At 39.9% G+C, this 18,122-nt stretch overlaps 1 protein-coding gene across 1 annotated transcript; it reads right to left on the bottom strand.

Moving 5' to 3' along the window:
- Window positions 1-33: 33 nt before the first annotated feature.
- On the bottom strand, window positions 34-16,703 carry LOC310952845 (cohesin subunit SA-2). Its single transcript, XM_083921608.1, has 32 exons — window positions 16,597-16,703; window positions 14,962-15,060; window positions 14,617-14,704; window positions 12,869-13,033; window positions 12,447-12,543; window positions 12,275-12,351; window positions 12,120-12,191; window positions 11,530-11,734; window positions 11,293-11,444; window positions 11,128-11,201; window positions 10,918-11,041; window positions 10,672-10,770; window positions 9,463-9,542; window positions 9,274-9,381; window positions 9,063-9,183; window positions 8,854-8,971; window positions 8,519-8,622; window positions 7,675-7,767; window positions 7,485-7,571; window positions 6,741-6,941; window positions 5,878-5,960; window positions 5,698-5,785; window positions 5,518-5,598; window positions 4,427-4,519; window positions 4,112-4,340; window positions 1,904-2,040; window positions 1,213-1,314; window positions 961-1,112; window positions 751-879; window positions 472-662; window positions 311-386; window positions 34-211 (listed from the first exon to the last, which is right to left on the bottom strand). Exons 2-32 carry the CDS (start codon window positions 15,000-15,002, stop codon window positions 40-42), a joined length of 3,639 nt encoding a protein of 1,212 aa, XP_083777734.1. The 5' UTR covers window positions 15,003-15,060; window positions 16,597-16,703; the 3' UTR covers window positions 34-39.
- Window positions 16,704-18,122: the final 1,419 nt, after the last annotated feature.

The raw sequence follows: 18,122 nt of genomic DNA on the forward strand, positions 1-18,122 counted from the left end.
CTAAGATAAACCTGTATTAACAGAATAACAAAAAAGATGCTAAGATGCCACATCGGTGATGGTGGCAGTTTGATGAACATCATCAACTTCCACAGTGTCGTCGTCTGCCTCGTTGCCGGTGCTGAGGACAGATCCCTCGATGTTGGACCTTTTTGCAGGAGGTTCCACGGGGACAGAAAACGGATCCGTGTCATGCGTCTTGTCCTGATTGCTGAGGAGTTGAGATGAGGTTACAGTTATCACAGTGAGTGAGGTCAAGAAGATCTGCTATGAAACATGTTTATAAAATAAATGAATAAGTATCATTCACCTCGAACTGAGGCTGGACCTGTGAGCTTTACTAGCTTTGGAGTCTGCGGGGCTCAGCGGGCAGGGGGACTTGCTTCCTAAAAAAGGATACACCAGTGAAAAAAGACAATAAGGAGATACTGTAACATGTCTGTGTTTGTTGTTGATGTTTAGTTGAAGCACCTTCTGGTTTTTGTTTGGAGAAGGGAGAGCGATTAGGCAGCTGCGCCTTCCTGCTTGAGCTAACGTAGGACGCGGCATCTTCGCCTTCAGTTATGGACAACAGTGAAGCACGATAGTAGATGAGTGGCTGCCAGCAATCCTCCCTGAGGTCAATAACGTGCTCTGAGGTGTGCTTCTGCAGGTGGGAGAACCTGCACAGACGACAACGAGACAAAGTAGGAGATTATTACAACAACAAAAAGCCTGTTTGTAACCGTTCATGTGTCTTGCAGCACTTACACCATTTTCTTGTCCGGTTTGAGAAGTTTGCAGGAGAACTCAGCAACGATGGTCAGGTAGGAGAGGTACGGCGGCGAAGGTGTTTCTGGGCTCGGACTAAACTCTTGGAACACAAACTCTATGCTGTTCCTGCACATGTTAACACACATTAGATGCAAAAATCTGAAAAAAAATAAGTCAACGAAATGCAAAACAGGAGCCCGCGCTGACCTGTGGATCGTGACGATGCACTCGCGGAACTTTACGAGGTCCCCGAATGTGAGGGCGAACCGCCTGGCGAGCTCTTTGATGCACGTGAAGGTCTGGACTCCTGGGTGAGCTCTACCGCCGCTCTTCTGCTCTTGTTTCAGACGAACAAACAGCTGAGGAAAAAGAGGAGAGAAGCCCGTTCAGCATCTTTCCAATATCAGTGTGTAGTTGAGGCTTTTTTTTATTTTTTCAAAGTGTACAGAGAAACTATACCTGCTGCAGACAGAGCACCAGTGTATGAGCACTCTCGATCTTATCGATCTGTCGGGTCCTGAACATCGTCTCCTTGATGATGTCTCCAAAGTCGTTATAGTACTGGGGACAGACAGGGAGGAATTAGCTTCGGTAGCACATAGCATTAAAGGAATTATTTGAAATTTTGGAAAATACACTTCCTCACTGAGATTCACACGTACGTTAAATACAAAGAATAAGCCAGGTAGCTTAGCTTAGCAGAAAGACTGGAAACAGGAGGAAACCACTATCCTGGCTCAGTCCAAAGGTAACAAAATCCATCTGCCAGCACCTCACTAAGACCAAGAAAGTGGACTGCATCACTCCAATCCTGAGGTCTTTACACTGGCTTTCCTGTCTGTTAAAGAACTGATTTCAAAATACGACTGCTGGTTTACAAAAGCACTGAATGGTTTAGGGCCAGAGTACATTTCTGATTTACTGCTACATTATGAACCATCCAGACTCTCCGGTCGTCTGAGACAGGTCTGATTTCCGTCCCCGGAGTCAGAATAAACCTGGAGAAGCAGCGTTTAGTTTTTCTGCAACACACAACTGCAAGTCCAGCTGCAACTCCCAGGAGGGGTGTATGTGTTTGGGTGTTGAGTTCAAAAGTCAGTAATCTTTCTCCAGAACTGCAGACTCCATCTTTAAAGGGGTCGACCTTCACCTTCTTATAGTACATGAAGACCTCAGCTGCCATGCTCATCTCCAGCACTCCGTGCACGATCAGCTTGCAGAAGGCCGCCAGCAGATTTCTTCGTTTGTGAAGTTCCTCCAGCCTCTCCACTTGAGAGTCTTCACTGACTGAGGGAGCCAGATGGAGTCCAAGCGTGTGGTTGGATGTGAAGTGGTCGAGAGTGGGAGAAAAGGGGGAACGGAGTGATTAATCATGAGAAATCATATAACAGAAAAGGAAAAAGAACAAAGCGGAGTGTTTTAGTTAGTTTGAGGACAATGGCTTTAGCAGGTGGAAATCAAAGATAACATAAGACTAGAGTTATGGTTGTGACACCATGTGGCTTCAATCTTTCACAAGGCTAATAAAATAGGCTCAGAGGTGAGCCAGAGTTAATGGAATTTTCTCACGGAAAGAGATTGCCCTGATTTTATGATTTAACTCAGTGCCCTTGCCCTCCGAGTGATCTCTGATCCAGCAGCTAATAGAAAACACTGTCTATATAACAGAACCGTTACCAGGCAAATCCAATAAAACAATAGCTTTTTATTACATGTTCAAAAACCAATAATCCTGTATCGTATTTGGTTGAACATTTAAGGGATTCCCACCAGGACCTCTATTGACTTCTCTGGACTATCCCATATTTGGATGCAATATGTCTCTCAAAGTAGAAGCTATTGTAAAGATAATAAAAAAATCTGTTTTAGTTACAGTCACCCATGAATGGATTCATAAGTTTACCTGCAGGACTTTACAAAGGAAACACTTTGTACTTCCAACATGCCGGTCTAGCTTTTCTCATTTTACAACAAACGGGAAAACACTGCGGTCATTCATTTACACACTGCAGCGCTTTGCATAACAAAGTTGAACACCCTTTCATACAAATAAGTCCGGTTTCAGTCTGACGGTATTAACACGGCTTCCTTCGTAATTGAGGGTCAATTGTCAGGTCGGGTTGGGAATCAGAGCCCATTTACAGTCAGCTGGCAGCCCTGCAGTCTGCAATGAGTTAGAAAGCCAAATGTGTGGCCATGCATTTAAGATCTGCATGTTTTTACCACAGCGAGCCGCTACACTGGATCAGAGCTTCACTGTGGCGCTCCGACAGAGTGAGAGTGCCCTCTACTGTGTGAGTGCTACACTGGGTTTACTCCTGGGTGCCCCGCACACTGCTTTGGTAACACTTTTGTCAAACACACACCATTGTGAGGCATGAAGACATGCGGGTGGACACATTTACATGAACAGTCTTGAGCTTGTACGTTCCTTCTCATATTTTCATTTTATGCTACTTTGTACTTCTACTCTACTATGTTTCAAAGGGATATATTATACATTTTACTCCACTCACTAAGCAGCTGCAGTTATGCAGATTGAGAAGTTGCACGAATAATCTTATAAAATAAAAAGTATTCTTGAAAATTAAACCAGTAGTTTCCAAACTTTTGGGTCTGTTGTGGCCCTCAACAGTAAGTAGTATGAAGTTTCAGACGTCTATAAGTTGTGGCAATTTCAAAGAGACTTATGTATGGAAAATGATGGCCGCCAGCTCGAAACGGAGCCCAGGCTGCACGCCGTCTGGCGATCTGCAACTATAGTTTCAGCGTCCTGAGGAGTCTGTTGTGCACTAAAAACTAGCGGACGTATCAGAATAATAGCAATAGCATTTGTTTCTGTTTGTTAGCTTGTAACTGTCAGTGATGGCAGTGTGTTTTCTCTCTGTACTGACAGTCCACTCTGAGTTGGAGGTTTCAGGTTTCTTTGCCGGTGTTGTGTCAAAGTTGTGCCCCCGTCTAATAGTGTTTCCCGTATAAGGCAAGGATTGGTTTATGAATTAGCGACGATATGTTTGAATCTCAAATTTCAGAGAGGAGAAAATTATTTTTGAGTGTAGGGGGGGCTTTAAATAACTGTTGAAGCCAAGAGAGGTCAAATTATTCATTGGTTTTTCCACAAAAAAGTTCAATAAGCTTGTTAAAATTTTACATCTTCTCGTACAGCTCTTGAGATTTAAGGTGAGCACAGAGAAACTTCAGCAGACGAATGTGTAAACAGCCTTCTGGTGTCAAACTCTGCACAGACATCATTCTGCACAATGAAGCTCAAACATCTAAGTGAAGTAACAAAAAGCAAAACATATATTTGCACACAGGCTAAGAAAAAACTATTTATGTAAACAGGCTGAGGTCTCACCACTGCTCTGGCTCTGGCTCTGGCTCTGACTCAGGCTCTGGCTCTGACTCTGACTCTGGCTCTGGCTGTCCAAGTCCCATTCAACAAAGGTGTGCATGCATACAAAGGTCGACAGCGCCCTCTGCAGTTTGGGACTGGGTGTGTAGAGCAGTGGCCCGAAGCAGCTGGGATCCCACACCTGGAGCTGATAGGAATGAGCCGTCAGAACGTCACAGACACCCAGAAAAGCCTAACGAGGAAAAAAGAGAGGAAGGAAGTTAGAGAAGGCAAGGAAAAAGATTCAATAGTGCCTGATTGATCAAAACATCAGTTCACCTGCTGCTGCAAACTGTGGTCAGAGTGGGAGAGACAGCAAAGACTCCTCTCACAGAAGAGACGCAGCTGGAGTATCTGGGCCACAGCTTTCTCCTACAACACACAAACATATGCACACACACGCGGACGCAGGGCTTCAGAATGAGGTACACTGACAGGAGACAGCATTTTACTTGCAAATATTTTTATCTGCTTCATGTACGAGCTTTTAGAGGGGAAGGGGAGGCTAAAAGTGCACAGAAGTGCTTCAAAAATAATGTCTCTCTAGAAGTACAGTCCCACTTAAAAGAAAGAAAAGAAAGCATTCCTCTTATCAACACACATTATACTTCTTTTTCATCCATTATCTGTAGGACTGTGACTACAGATTCATATCATCATTTTATTGATTAGTCGTAATTGTTTGGATTATACAATGTCAGGAATTTTGCTCAAAAATGCCCATCACACATGTCCAGAGTGACATCTCCGTCCGACCAACAGTCTAAAAACTCAAAGATGTTCATTTTACTATCAGAGGACAAATAAGATTCAACCATATTCCCATTTGAAAAGCTGAAAACTAAACGTTTCACCATTTTTACATTGTTTGCTTTAAGATTAATTGATTATCAAAATAGTTTCTAATTCATTTCTGCCAAGCAACTAATCGATTAAGCTTATTCTACCACTGCAATAACTGAAGGGCTGACGCTACGTATCAGAAATGCAATAAAATAAATCAGAAACAGATACATTTTTATGCATTAATATGGATGCTGCTCCAGTAACGACTCAAAACAATTTCATTGTTCCCAAGCATTAAGCTCCTCTCACCATAACATTTTATCTCTTTTCTAAATTATTTATATTTGCTCAAATAACCCAGCTGTACATGGTATTAGTTTTCATTAAGTTTAATATATTATAATAATTCTGCTGAAGAGGATGTGAAAGGTTTCTTCTATTTTCCTAAGATATTAAGTTTGGATTAATGCCTCGCCCACCGGTGGTGCAAACAAAAAACACAACCGATATATAGATATTATTATATATCCCCAGATAAATCTTGATATTCACACGAGTTCAAAGTTAAAGCAGATGTGACTCACTCTGGAGGTTAAAGTGTCAGTGCTGGTGTTGAGAGACCAGAGCATGCAGTAACACAGGCACTGCAGCACCTCCAGCAGCACCTGCAGGCAAAAACAAAGAAAGAGACTGAGGACACTTCTAAAAAAGATAACAAATAAAAAACTTGTACAAACTTGGTTTTTAAGAAGCCTTGTTAGTACCTCAGGCGGCGCCCCTGCCTCGCTGCTCTCCAGTGACAGGAGAGGAGACAACAGCTCAAACAGGTTCCACTCAAGCAGGTTGTGACAGCTAATAAAACACCGGGAGAAACAGATACATGAAGCCAATAAAAACACGTCACTGGCAGGATATTGCGGGCTCAAACGGCTCTGAGATCGTACTTGTGGAAAGCTCGGAGTTTCTTCAGTGTGGCTAGAATTTCTTCGGTTTTCTCCTCGTCAGCAGAGAAACTCGGAGTCTCCCCCTACAAGAGAGAAACAGGGTAAGGGTGTTTTAATATTTACATAGATGAGTGTTTTGCATCTCTTAGAAAAGAGTCATCTCTAATAGTGACTCCTCATCACGGGTTATGGCTTTGGTGTGGACATAAGTTTTTTTTCTTTGAGTTTGTGGATTTTTGGAGGTGAAAGTATGCAGTTTTTCATACAGAGCTAGAATTACTGCCTTGCGGTTGTATGCCTCCGCCAACCAGTCACTGAAGTTTACATCCAAGCTGTCCAGACTTCCATAATATATGTAGTGAAGACTTGGAAGGAATTTAATAAAAAGGTATTAAGTGTATTTTTGGGTGAAACGTTGATGCTTCACACACACATATCTTGAACCAGACAGCGCATAAGATTTACAGTTTCAAGATTAGTGTCACCAATTCTGTATCCGCCCAAATGTCTCCACTTCTGTTCCTGAGTTATGGACGTTATGAAACGTTATGATGTCACAGTGAAATTAGTGAAATTGACCTTTGACCTTTTTAGACATTTGTGTGAAATGTCATATTAAGCAAAGGAATTCTTAAATTATGGAAAAAAATGTGTTTTGTGAGGTCACAGCGACCTTGACCTTTGACCTCCAAAATCTAATGAGTTCACCCTTGAATCCAATTGGACATTTGTGCCGCATTTGAAGATGAGAACCTAAGCTATCGCTTACAGAAGAATGGGATGCACAACCTGAAAATGAGCGAACAACTAAGAGAAAGTGAGACCAAAACGCACATAATCATCAACATAACTGTTCCCTTCACCTTCAGTGGGTCCCCCAGTAATGCCGTCAGCTGATCCACCCAGCGCTGGACCAGAGAGTCTCTTGCGGCCCGGGCCACGGAGCACCAGGCTGTCTCCTCCCCACACAGACTGAGGAACGAGCGAGCTGCAGCTTCCAGAACAACGGATCCCGAGTGGCGGTCCAAAACAGCTCCCATCTCTGCCGTCAGCACGGATACTAACTGAGAAGGACGACAACAAACAGACAGAGCCGAAAAAATAAGTTGATGACACAATTAATCTGTTACATTTTTAATGACAACTGATGATTTTAAGGAACTTATTCATTAAAAATTCCAGGCACGCAGATGTGAGGATTTGCTGCTTCTTTCTGTTGTCATTAGAAATGAATTATGTAACATTTGGTTCATTTGGCATTTAATATTGTTTTCTGACATTTACTACATGATGAATAATCTAATGAAAAAAAATCATTAAAACTATCCAAAATAATTCACCTTGTTAGAGAAATTGTAAAACTTTCTCTGTCCAACTTTATCTCATATTTGTCTAATTTAATTCATTTCTTTTTCCATTAAAATGTTCCTCATGAGAAATTAATTTTGCATAATTATTAACCATTCAGTTTAACTATTGGTAACTGCAGCACAGTTATGATTTCTAAATTAAAATATCCCACTTGAGTTTTATTTCATGGCTCCGGTAGTCTGGTCAAAAACTACAGTTTGTGTATCACTCCATTCATATCTCATTTCAGTGCAGACCTGTGTGTTGTCGACGTCTGGACACTCGGGGAGGAAGAACTGAGGAATCTTCATCAGGGAGGCAACAATGTCACAACTCTCTGAAAACTGAACAAACAGAATCAAAGAGGAGACATCATCCTAAATATAAATGTTCTTAATACAGAATCAATTTTACTAACATATGGCCAGTTACATGCAGCATAAATACCTTGGACAGTAACTTAGGAAGCACCACGAGGAGATGATCAGTGAGCTTAGTACAGTCATCACTCTGAACTTTCTTTTCTTTGGCACTCATCACCTGAAACATTAAGACACACACACCTGTTTATTCAAATATAATTCGATATGTTCAACATGTTTCAGTGCTTCTGTCACATCAGATTATGATGCTATAGTTATTAGTGTCAATTACAGTTTTGGGAGTTTTCTGTTGCTGTATGCTTCTGCTACACTCCACCTCAGGCTCAGCAAATATAGACAATTTTACTCCAATGCAACTATTGACAGCTTTAGTTACTCGTTTCTTCTCAGATTATAATTTTACATTAAAAACATGTCATACAATTAGAAAATACGATACAATTAAATAAAAAACAAGTGGTTTCTAACCTTTTGGTTTGTGACCAAAGAAAAAAAGGAGAATACAAATCTATAAAGCAGAACTGTGTTTTTTCCTCTTTTCTACCCCATTAATCCTCTCATGACCCCTCAGGTTTACCTTGTGACCCTCGAGGAGGAGCAGAGAGAGAGAGAGAGAGAGAGAGAGAGAGAGAGAGAGAGAGAGAGAGAGAGAGAGAGAGAGAGAGAGAGAGAGAGAGAGAGAGAGAGAGAGAGAGAGAGAGAGAGAGAGAGAGAGAGAGAGAGAGAGAGAGAGAGAGAGAGAGAGAGAGAGAGAGAGAGAGAGAGAGAGAGAGAGAGAGAGAGAGAGAGAGAGAGAGAGAGAGAGAGAGAGAGAGAGAGAGAGAGAGAGAGAGAGAACTGTATTTTTACATTGGTCCTAAATTCTGAACACGTCACTGCCCGTAACTGTGGACGGATCTCCCACTGACCTTCTTTGCTCCACTCCTTCCTGCCAGCACTGGTCCCTCTGCGGCCAGATGCACAGACGCTACCAGGATCTCCACGAGTATCGTCGTTTCTTCAAGAGTAAGACCTGTGCGCATGAAAAAAATGAATTATTAAAAAATGTATTGATGTTCTAATAGCTACATCTGAGGCATCACAATAATGTTTTACTCATCAGTAAGCACAATATTTAATGACTATTCACCTAAAATCCAACTATTTCATTCAAATCAACGGAAATTACTGGTCAAATGAATCTCCTGGTGAATTTAAAGGACGCTTATGCCTACAAATACACAAACACACACATATCAGTTACCTGAACCGTGTGAGGGGGAGTCCTGCAGCAGTATAGATGTGAGTGTGGGCCAGTCCTTCAGCAGAGCTCCCCCGCAGTCCCACAGACTGTCCACCAAGTACACCACATGCTCGTGCAGCTGAAAGTGTACACAGACGGACATGTTAGTCCTTTAATGGTAATTTCTTAGCTAAAACAGCATTGAATTGAAACGGCCAGAGTGTTTTCACCTCAGACTCCTGGTAGAACTGCAGCAGAGCCTTCAGTCTGGCAGCTGTTTGTCGTTTATGTGCCTCCTCCTCATTTGTTTCTTCCGGTGTATCAGATGCCGGAGCTACAGTGTTGAGAAGCCTGAAAGAGACCAACAACGTCCAGGCAAACTTAAATAAAACAGTTTTTTTGACCATTTGTTTGTTTTTTAAGTGATGAAGGTGAACGTACCGTGAGAAGAGCAGCTCCCCTGCAGTGGCTGCAAGAGGCCGCTGCGAAGAGTAAACTAACTGGAGCAGCAGCTTGTATTCCCCGGGACTAAGCACATCATCAGAGGTTCTGGAAGGGACAGAAAAAGTTTGACGTGAAGAAAAAGTAGCAGTAGAACGTTAAGGAAAATCATGAGAACAACAAACTCACTTGGAGAGGAGAAGCAGCAGTTTCATGGACTGCACCGCCACTTCATTGTCCTTATCCAGAGTCATGGAGATCATCCGGTCCTGGACCAGTAAACGTCAAACATGAGCAAACATGTGCAACTGAACGTGCATTAATCATATTTTGGATAATAAGATTGAACATATTATTATTTGTAAGGTCAAACACACTGACTTGTCACCAAACGCTGCATATCTACAAAGCTTTTTATGTTGTTTTAGCTCATTTTGGGTTTGGATCAGTCGTGCCACTTACAGAGGAACATTATCATTCATACGGAGTCATGCATGTGTCCAATTCATGAATGTATGTTTAATATTCACTCTCTTTTAGCTGTTTTTGGTCTCCACCAACTTCTGAGGGAGATACCTCTGTAGTAGCTAATTGCTCCTCTATGTTCAGCAGATAGTCTAAGTGTTTCTGTCTGCTGGTTGGTCGTGTACACTGGGTTTTTAGAGCTTTTTCTGCAGAAAACAGCTGCCTGCTGCGGCTGGAAACAACACTATGAGAGCGGTGCGAGTGAACCAGAACAGTACAGTTTCAGGCCGGACAGCTACATAATCAGCTGAAACCACAGATTGTATATAAAGATGAACGACACAGATCCACTGTACAAACGTGCAGCCACAATATTACGGATACGGGCACAGGTGTCAATCATTCATCCCATTTATGTAGCATTAAATCACTGATTAAATACAAACATACATCAGAACATACATCAGCATGAAGAAAAAATTCCAACGCCATCTTTTCCCATCCTCTAACATGGAGAGGACTTGTGACCTATACTGCAGTTAGCCATCAGACGTCGATTGAGATGTTTGGCTTCACTTTTGGGGAGCGTCATGTCGTCCATTATACACATACTCTATTGCTGAAACCTCGTAACTGTTAGTATAAAAATATTGGTCATACACGGCTTAAAAAAAACTTTAAGAAAGTCAAACATCTAGCAGCTCGAACCAGATATTTTCATCAGGAATTGTTGGAGACCAAAACCGAGCTGAAAGAGGGAAACTAGATATCCAGAAACACGCCTCAAAATGAGCTGAATATGTGGATGGGACCTTTTTGCTAATATTCACCACACAACTCTATAAACTGTTGATATGTGATGACTTAGTTTTATATTTTTCTGCCCCCTGGTTGCATAAAGTTATTAATGCAGCTTTAAGCAGATTTGTTTACCTTGAAACGGCTGGTGAACAGGTCCAGTTTAGGAAGGAGCGTATGATCTCCATACAAACCCTGTAGACTTAACACACACTTGAGACGAACATCAGGTATCTGAAACATGATACGCATCCCAGGGAAGAGACAATCACAGTCATAACGGTCTGTCTTCATTGGAAAGGATTTATCATTCACAAAAATATCAAAACTATCCATGTGTTACGTCACATTTCACTGCATTATATGTTCGCCGTCATTTACCTTGTCGTACATCATCCAGCCTATGTATTTGAGGTAGCTATCATTGAGAAACACAGAACTGTAGTTCTTCATCCACAAACCCAACTCCTCCATACAGATAGCGCGGATTTCTGGAAGCACATCGCTGCACAGAAACACACAGAAAAGAAATCAGCTCCACTCTCAATAGGATAATGCTCTAATGCACAACAGTGACAGAGAAACACTTACCAATATCTCTTCAGAAATACGCCTTTGAAGATGACGTCCATCATGCTCTCCATCTCTGCCCTCTTCTCCTGCAGCTTGAAGAGCACGAGGAAAGGCACAGTGAGTCCTACATCACTTATAGAGATAAAGACAAAATCTTCAGGTACCAAGTGACACCGCTCTTACCTCTGTGATCTTATTCTGTGTTCTCTCTTGTTGCTGGGTGCTTTTCGGTCTCACCGTCTTCGTCTTCTGCACATCGTACAGCTTATGACCGTTTTCAATGGCGACGCTCAGGCTCAGAGCCACGGCCGCCAGAGAGCTCAGCAGCTTCAACGCTTATCGCGCATCAAAACCAGAAAGATTCAGTTTAGCGGATGTGTTTGAGTGTTTGTGCGAGAGTCTGTGTTTTCTGTTATTTACCTGCTAGTGTGCAGGTGTGTCTGAAAGCCCGCACATACGAGTCCGACAGCTCGGTGAGCAGTGAGATGAGGGTGTTCATTAGGTAGCTGTCAAATATGACGCTGTGCTGACACTGAGCCACCAGCACCGACACAAAGTCGCAGAAGTCAGAGTGGAACCAGCGGCCGCACGGTCCTGATTGTATCAGAGGATACTCCACGCTATCCTACAGTGACAGGAGGGAGGACATGAAACAGACTTTGAAGGGCAGGTTTGAAAACAGGCACGAATGTTTTACTTTCCTGATGTGACGGAGTTTGTTTGGACAGGTGAGCTATCAGATCAGTCTGGAGCTTACACCAATTGGATATCAGTTCAGTTAGAAGGAAAAAAGAAAGAAGTTGTTCATCCTCTTAGGTCAAGGGAAAGTTTATCTCGGTATGAAGTACTGAACAGGGGAGAGAAATCTTGTTCCTTGAGTTCTCCAGTTAACACAATAAAGAAACAAAAACAGTTGCAAAAGACAGTAAAATACAGTAACACGGTTAACGACGGTGTGTTTAACCCTGAAAACAGAGTAAAAGTAAATTAAGCCTGGAGGTTCTACTGACCGTGTCCATGGGCCACGTGACTGTGAGGATCCACGGGAAGGCCAGGAACTTCTTATACTGCAGACCTGCCACCTGAAACACACACAGTCAAAGAGTTTCAGCTCAAAACTGTGTTAAAAACTGATGAAGAAACACAGATTAAAGAGGCGTCTTACCTCATCCATCTCCTCCACCATCTTACTCAGGACTTCACTGTCCTCTTTGCTCTGACACATCTCTGCTGTGACCACACCTGAGAGACAAGAGGGACACATCATACACCTGTGTCTGTGTGTGTGAGTGTATGAGTGTGCGTGTGCGTGTGCGTTTGCGTTTGCGTGTGCGTGCCTTTGCAGCCGGAGCATTGGATGAAGAAGCTGATGAGATCCAGGAGAGAAGAGTCTCTGTCCGTCACGTAAGCTTCAATCCAATCATCAATCACCGCCTGTGGAAAAATCCACATAGAAAAGCTCCATTTTCAACACAAAAACTCACTATATATCAACCAACATATCTGAAATTGGTGATTTCTTTCCTCCCAGATTCAGAATTGGTATAAATCTCAATAATCCCATACTGGTCGTGCCCTAGAAAGAAAACTATCAGACGGAAAATGAATCACCAGAATTTTCTTTTTCTAACTTGCCTCTTAGGGCTTCCGTACACGTTACTTCTGAGAAAAACAACTGCGTTGGCTTTTGAAATCACATAAAATCGGACAATCTAGAGAAGAAGCAAGTGCATCACAGCTGGGGGTGAGCTAGTCTTACCTGCATGGCGCTCCTGCCCATGGTGACCACCTCGAACAGGGTGACGGCCTCCACGTGTCTCCGTTTACGGGGGCGGCCTCCTGCCCTGCCAACACTGCTGCGGCTGGCCCCCGCACTTTCGCGCTTGACATTCTCTGAGCCCTCCTGTGGTCTCTTCCTTCGTCTCTGTGGATTTTGACAAAAGAGGCAGATAAGACAGTAAATATGTGAGGACAAACACATTTCTTCACCTTGATGATTAATTACTAAAGGGAGATTGGAGATTAGGTTAGTTGTACTAATGAGAAAATTACATTATTGATATAAATATCTGGGGCTGCGACAGTTTACTTCCACTTTCTTTATTGGTTAGTGTCGTTGATTATGTATGAAGACGATGAGCATTGTTCTTTAGTTGGGGATTGACTCTGGGTTTATGTAATTGTTTTTGTAACTGATGGATGATTGATGGATTAGATCATGGGTGTCAAAGTGATCCAGTAAAGGGCCGTGTGGCTGCAGGTTTCATTCCAACGAAGCAAGAACACACCTGACTCGACTTCCTCAATCACCTGAACTGTCTTCACACAGTTGAATTGTTGGACCATGTGTGTTTTTGATTGGTTGGAATGAAAACCTGCAGCCACACGGCCCTTTACTGGATCAGTTTGACACCAATGGATTAGATTAATATAGGGGTAGAAATAGACAAGCATTTTGCTTCTTCCTACTCCCCTCTGTACAGGAAATGTTATATTTTTGTTGCCTATTGTTGTACATATGCACTGTTATTATTGGTAATTTTTTCAGCTTTTATTCAGTTAAAATTTGCATTTTTGTCAGTAAATTGAAAGAAAAAAACTTCACTTTAATTTCCCAACTTTTCCAAATGACCCAAACTCAAACACATTCAGTTTACTCTCCTATAAGACAAGCAACACCCCATATTTAGTGTTTTTTACTCATCGATTTTCAAATGTTTGCAAAGGTTCTCAACTTTTCTTACGGCCGAGGACCTCTTGCAAAATAGAGAAAACACCTCCACACGTGTGTCCCTTAAAATGATTTGACGTAGGTTATTGTTTTTTCCACTTCAGGTGTAAAAACATTAACGATGACTCTGTTGTGTTTAACCCAGGACACTGAAACTGAAGCAGCTAAATGGGATTCAGCCATCATTCATTTTTTTATTTACACCTGTGCTTTTTGTACTGTGACATGTCAAAATACCGTCTGTGAAATAAGCCAATTGTAATACGAAAATATTAAATATCACAAAATAACGCGTCATGGGGCTGTAAATTATGCAGGCTTTAAATAATGTGTACATCCCTCATATCGTCATACTGCTGTCACATACCTGTAATTAAAAATGCACCTTTCTCTCTTTATCTTGCACCTTAGGGCGCACTCACACTGTCCGCCCGTACCGTGCCCCGGGCTTTAGGGTACTTGTCCCCCCTTCCGTCTCCCCCCGCTGGCCTGCCCGTTTGTTCTCACACTGCCTGGGCCATTCTGCCCAGTAATTAGTATTCAATATTATTTAATATTTATCTGGAACTGCTAAGCATCTTATTGTATATTGTATATAGTGTTTTAAATTGTGATACTGTAATCTTATTGTATTTTATATTTTTTATTTCTCATTGTATTGTACCGCTGCTACGATGACCTAATTTCCCCTCGGGTATAAATAAAGTTATCTATCTATCCATCCATCCATCCATCCATCTATCTATCTACATGATGAACAGAGAAAAAACACCTACCAAGCTCCTTTGTCTGTTCTCATTCCCCGACTCATCCTCTGAATGATGGACAGCCCTGGAGGAGTTCGCATCATCATGGGAGTTCTTACTGGGAAGTGAAAAACATGAATTACATGAATAAAATAAAATCTTATTAGGATTCAAGGACCAGTGGTGGTAACTAAGTACTCAAGCGCTACACTTTTGAGGGACTTTACTAAAAGTGTAATTTCAGCACAAAATGGTCTAATAGTTTAATAAACACATCAAAGAGTATTTTGATTATTTTCTTTCAAGTAGTGTCAAAGAAAAACATGTTTTAGAGAAAAAATAGGTGGAAATCTGCAAAAGGACACATTCACTTACTTCTGTGAGGTCCTGGATGCAGCTGTGGGCTCTGGTATCATCTCCTCCTCAGATCGTTACACAGGACTCAGGTGTGTGCGAGTGTGTGTGTGTGTGCATCTGGAAACACAGTATGATGATTTTATTTTATGTAACCTTTATTTAACCAGAAAAACACTCAGAGATTATAGTTGTTTTTTATTTATTATAAACAATTTTTCTAATTTACTTTCACTTGTCAAAATGTCGGCACAAGAAGCAACAGGATTCACAAAAAAGTTTACAATAATACAAAACCATGAAATATGATATACACACAAGGATGTATCTAATTTGTTAACTATCTAACGTTCTAAGAATTGCATACATTTATCATTTTGATTAGTTTTTCATTACATAGTTTTATATTTGATATTGTTACAAAAATATGTATTTAGATCTGATATTTTGTGAATATGAAGTTACGCTAAAATAATCTAATAATCTAATAATTCATTAAATACTGTTTGTTGTTTGACAGATATGAATGTTTGAATATTAGTAACAGGTCAGTTTCTCTAAATGTAATATTCTTGTTAAAATATTTTTCAACACACAACCATGAGATTAAAGTAATGTACAAAGAGAAGATATTTTTAAACATCTGTACATACTGCGTATATATATTAATTTTCACATTTTTTTATTTAATGTACAATAAACTATTTCATTTACAGTTATAATTATATTTTTATGTATTTCATGTACAGTATTCTATTTAATTTAGTTATTATAATATTTTTATTTTATTTTAAGTATTTTATGTACAGTATACTATTTCATTTAATTATTATTATATTTTTATTTTATCTTAAGTGTTTTATGTACAGTATACTATTTCATTTAATTATTATTATATTTTTATTTTTAATTATTTCATGTACAGTGTACTATTTAATTTACAGTTATAATTATTTTCTATTTCAATTGTTTCATCTACAGTATTTTATTTATTTTACAGTTATTATTATATTTTGTTTTAATTTAATTATTTCATGTTGAGTATTCTATGTTGTTTAAAATTAATATATTTTGATTTTATTTTAATTATTTCATGTCTTCAGTTATTATAAGTATGATGTTTTTATTATTTAATGTACAGTACTCTATTTCATCTTCAGTTATTATTATATTTTAATGTTATTATTTCATGTACAGTATTCTATTCATCTATCCATCTATTTCTTTAATCTGCACTGTGTCTCTGCACCACTCCTGGCTTTATTTAGGTCACAGGTTGCTCTCTCACACTGTTTCTTTCTATGTTGCATTCAAGAGCCTGAGACTCGTGCTTTGCATTACCATTGACTGCTGCTGTAATTATTGTGCATATGGCAAATAAACCATGCTGACTCTACGGAGACAGGGAGGACCTGAGGGATTTAAAGGGTTGCTCAAGGAAACTCCGGCAGAGTAGATGCTTTTGGCCCCACGAGGCTTTAAGAGACAACCAAAGACAACGCCATACTTTCCGCTTTCTACTGCTAACTAACACAAATCTTTTAAAAACACTAAAACATGAGTGAAATTCCCTGAAGTAGCTCCTGCGGTGTAAACAAACATGACTGACAGGTAGACAAACAGGTCGGTCTCCTGTCCCGACCTTCTCAAACTCACCCTCTTTGCGTTCATTCAGCCTTCCTCTGATGTCTCATTGATGCTTTATTTCCAGGTTGATACATTGAAACATTTCCGCCATAAAAAATCTCCCTTCTTCCTCAAACACAACTCTCATAGTCAAGTTGCCCCGGACAGCCTAGTTTTTGAGCATTCTGATTGGCTGGCGAACAAACTCGAACGCCTGTGATTGGTTGTTCCAAAACGTCACTCGCACGTTAAGTCCCTCCCCCTCTTGTGTTTGTTCAGCATACCTCTGCAGCGCTGTAAACATCTGTACACAGCAGATATTATAACGTATTAGTTTGTTTGCTTATTTTAACTAACTACACCAGCATTTGTTTTATTCTGAAGGGAGCTGTTGTGGTATTTTCTGATTTAATATGTCGCAGGAATTAAACAGCAGGAGGCGCCATTCACTCATCATAGGCAAACAATAAAAGTCCTCTTAAAAACAGCAGTACAAGTATCCGGTGACTGGGTAAAAGTAGTAAAAGTCATACATTAACTTAAGTAAAAGTACAGAAGTATTAGCATAAAGTTATACTTTTGTTATATACTTGCTGATATTCTATGTTACATTTAATATTACTACATTTCGCCTTGTACTACAGCTTATATTCCATGCTATATTACACTGAACTATCTCATACTAGTTAATATGTTATACTGTCTTATTTACATAATGAAATATTAACATAACACATACTATTTTGTGTTACTATGTTATACTGTCTTATTAACATAATAACATTTTAATATAACATATTATACTATATTGTGTTAATAAGTTATACTGTCTTATTAACATAATGAAATATTGACATAGCATATACTATATTGTGTTAATATGTTATACTGTCTTATTAACATGATAACATAACATATACTATATTGTGTTAATGTTATACTGTCTTATTAACATATTAACATAACATATACTATATTGTGTTAATGTTATACTGTCTTATTAACATTATGAAATATTAACATAACATATACTATATTGTGTTGATTTATTATACTGTCTTATTAACATATTAACATAACATATACTATATAGTGTTAATATGTTATACTGTCTTATTAACATATTAACATAACATATACTATATTGTGTTAATATGTTATACTGTCTTATTAACATATTAACATAACATATACTATATTGTGTTACTATGTTGTACTGTCTTATTAACGTAATAACATATTAACCTAAAATATTATACTACAGTACATATTTCAGTATTTCATACAGACAGATTTCCAGCGGCTCGACATTGTACGGACCAATCACAACTGTTTATCTCATGTGAGGCGGGTTTAAGACAACGACTGACAGCCTCACCGTCCAGTCTACAGATCCACTCAGCTGCGTTTTTCAGGCTCACAAAACACAGATCAAATATGACTCCAAATTCTGTTACTGTATTGCCTATTTTTTGCAGAAAATGTTTTCATAAATGCATTTTAGTGTACTGTTTAGCTGTTATTTGGGGGAGTTTGTGACCCAGCCACCATTGTTT

Source organism: Echiichthys vipera (genome assembly GCF_963691815.1).
Source record: "Echiichthys vipera genome assembly, chromosome: 10".
Lineage (NCBI taxonomy): Eukaryota > Metazoa > Chordata > Actinopteri > Perciformes > Trachinidae > Echiichthys > Echiichthys vipera.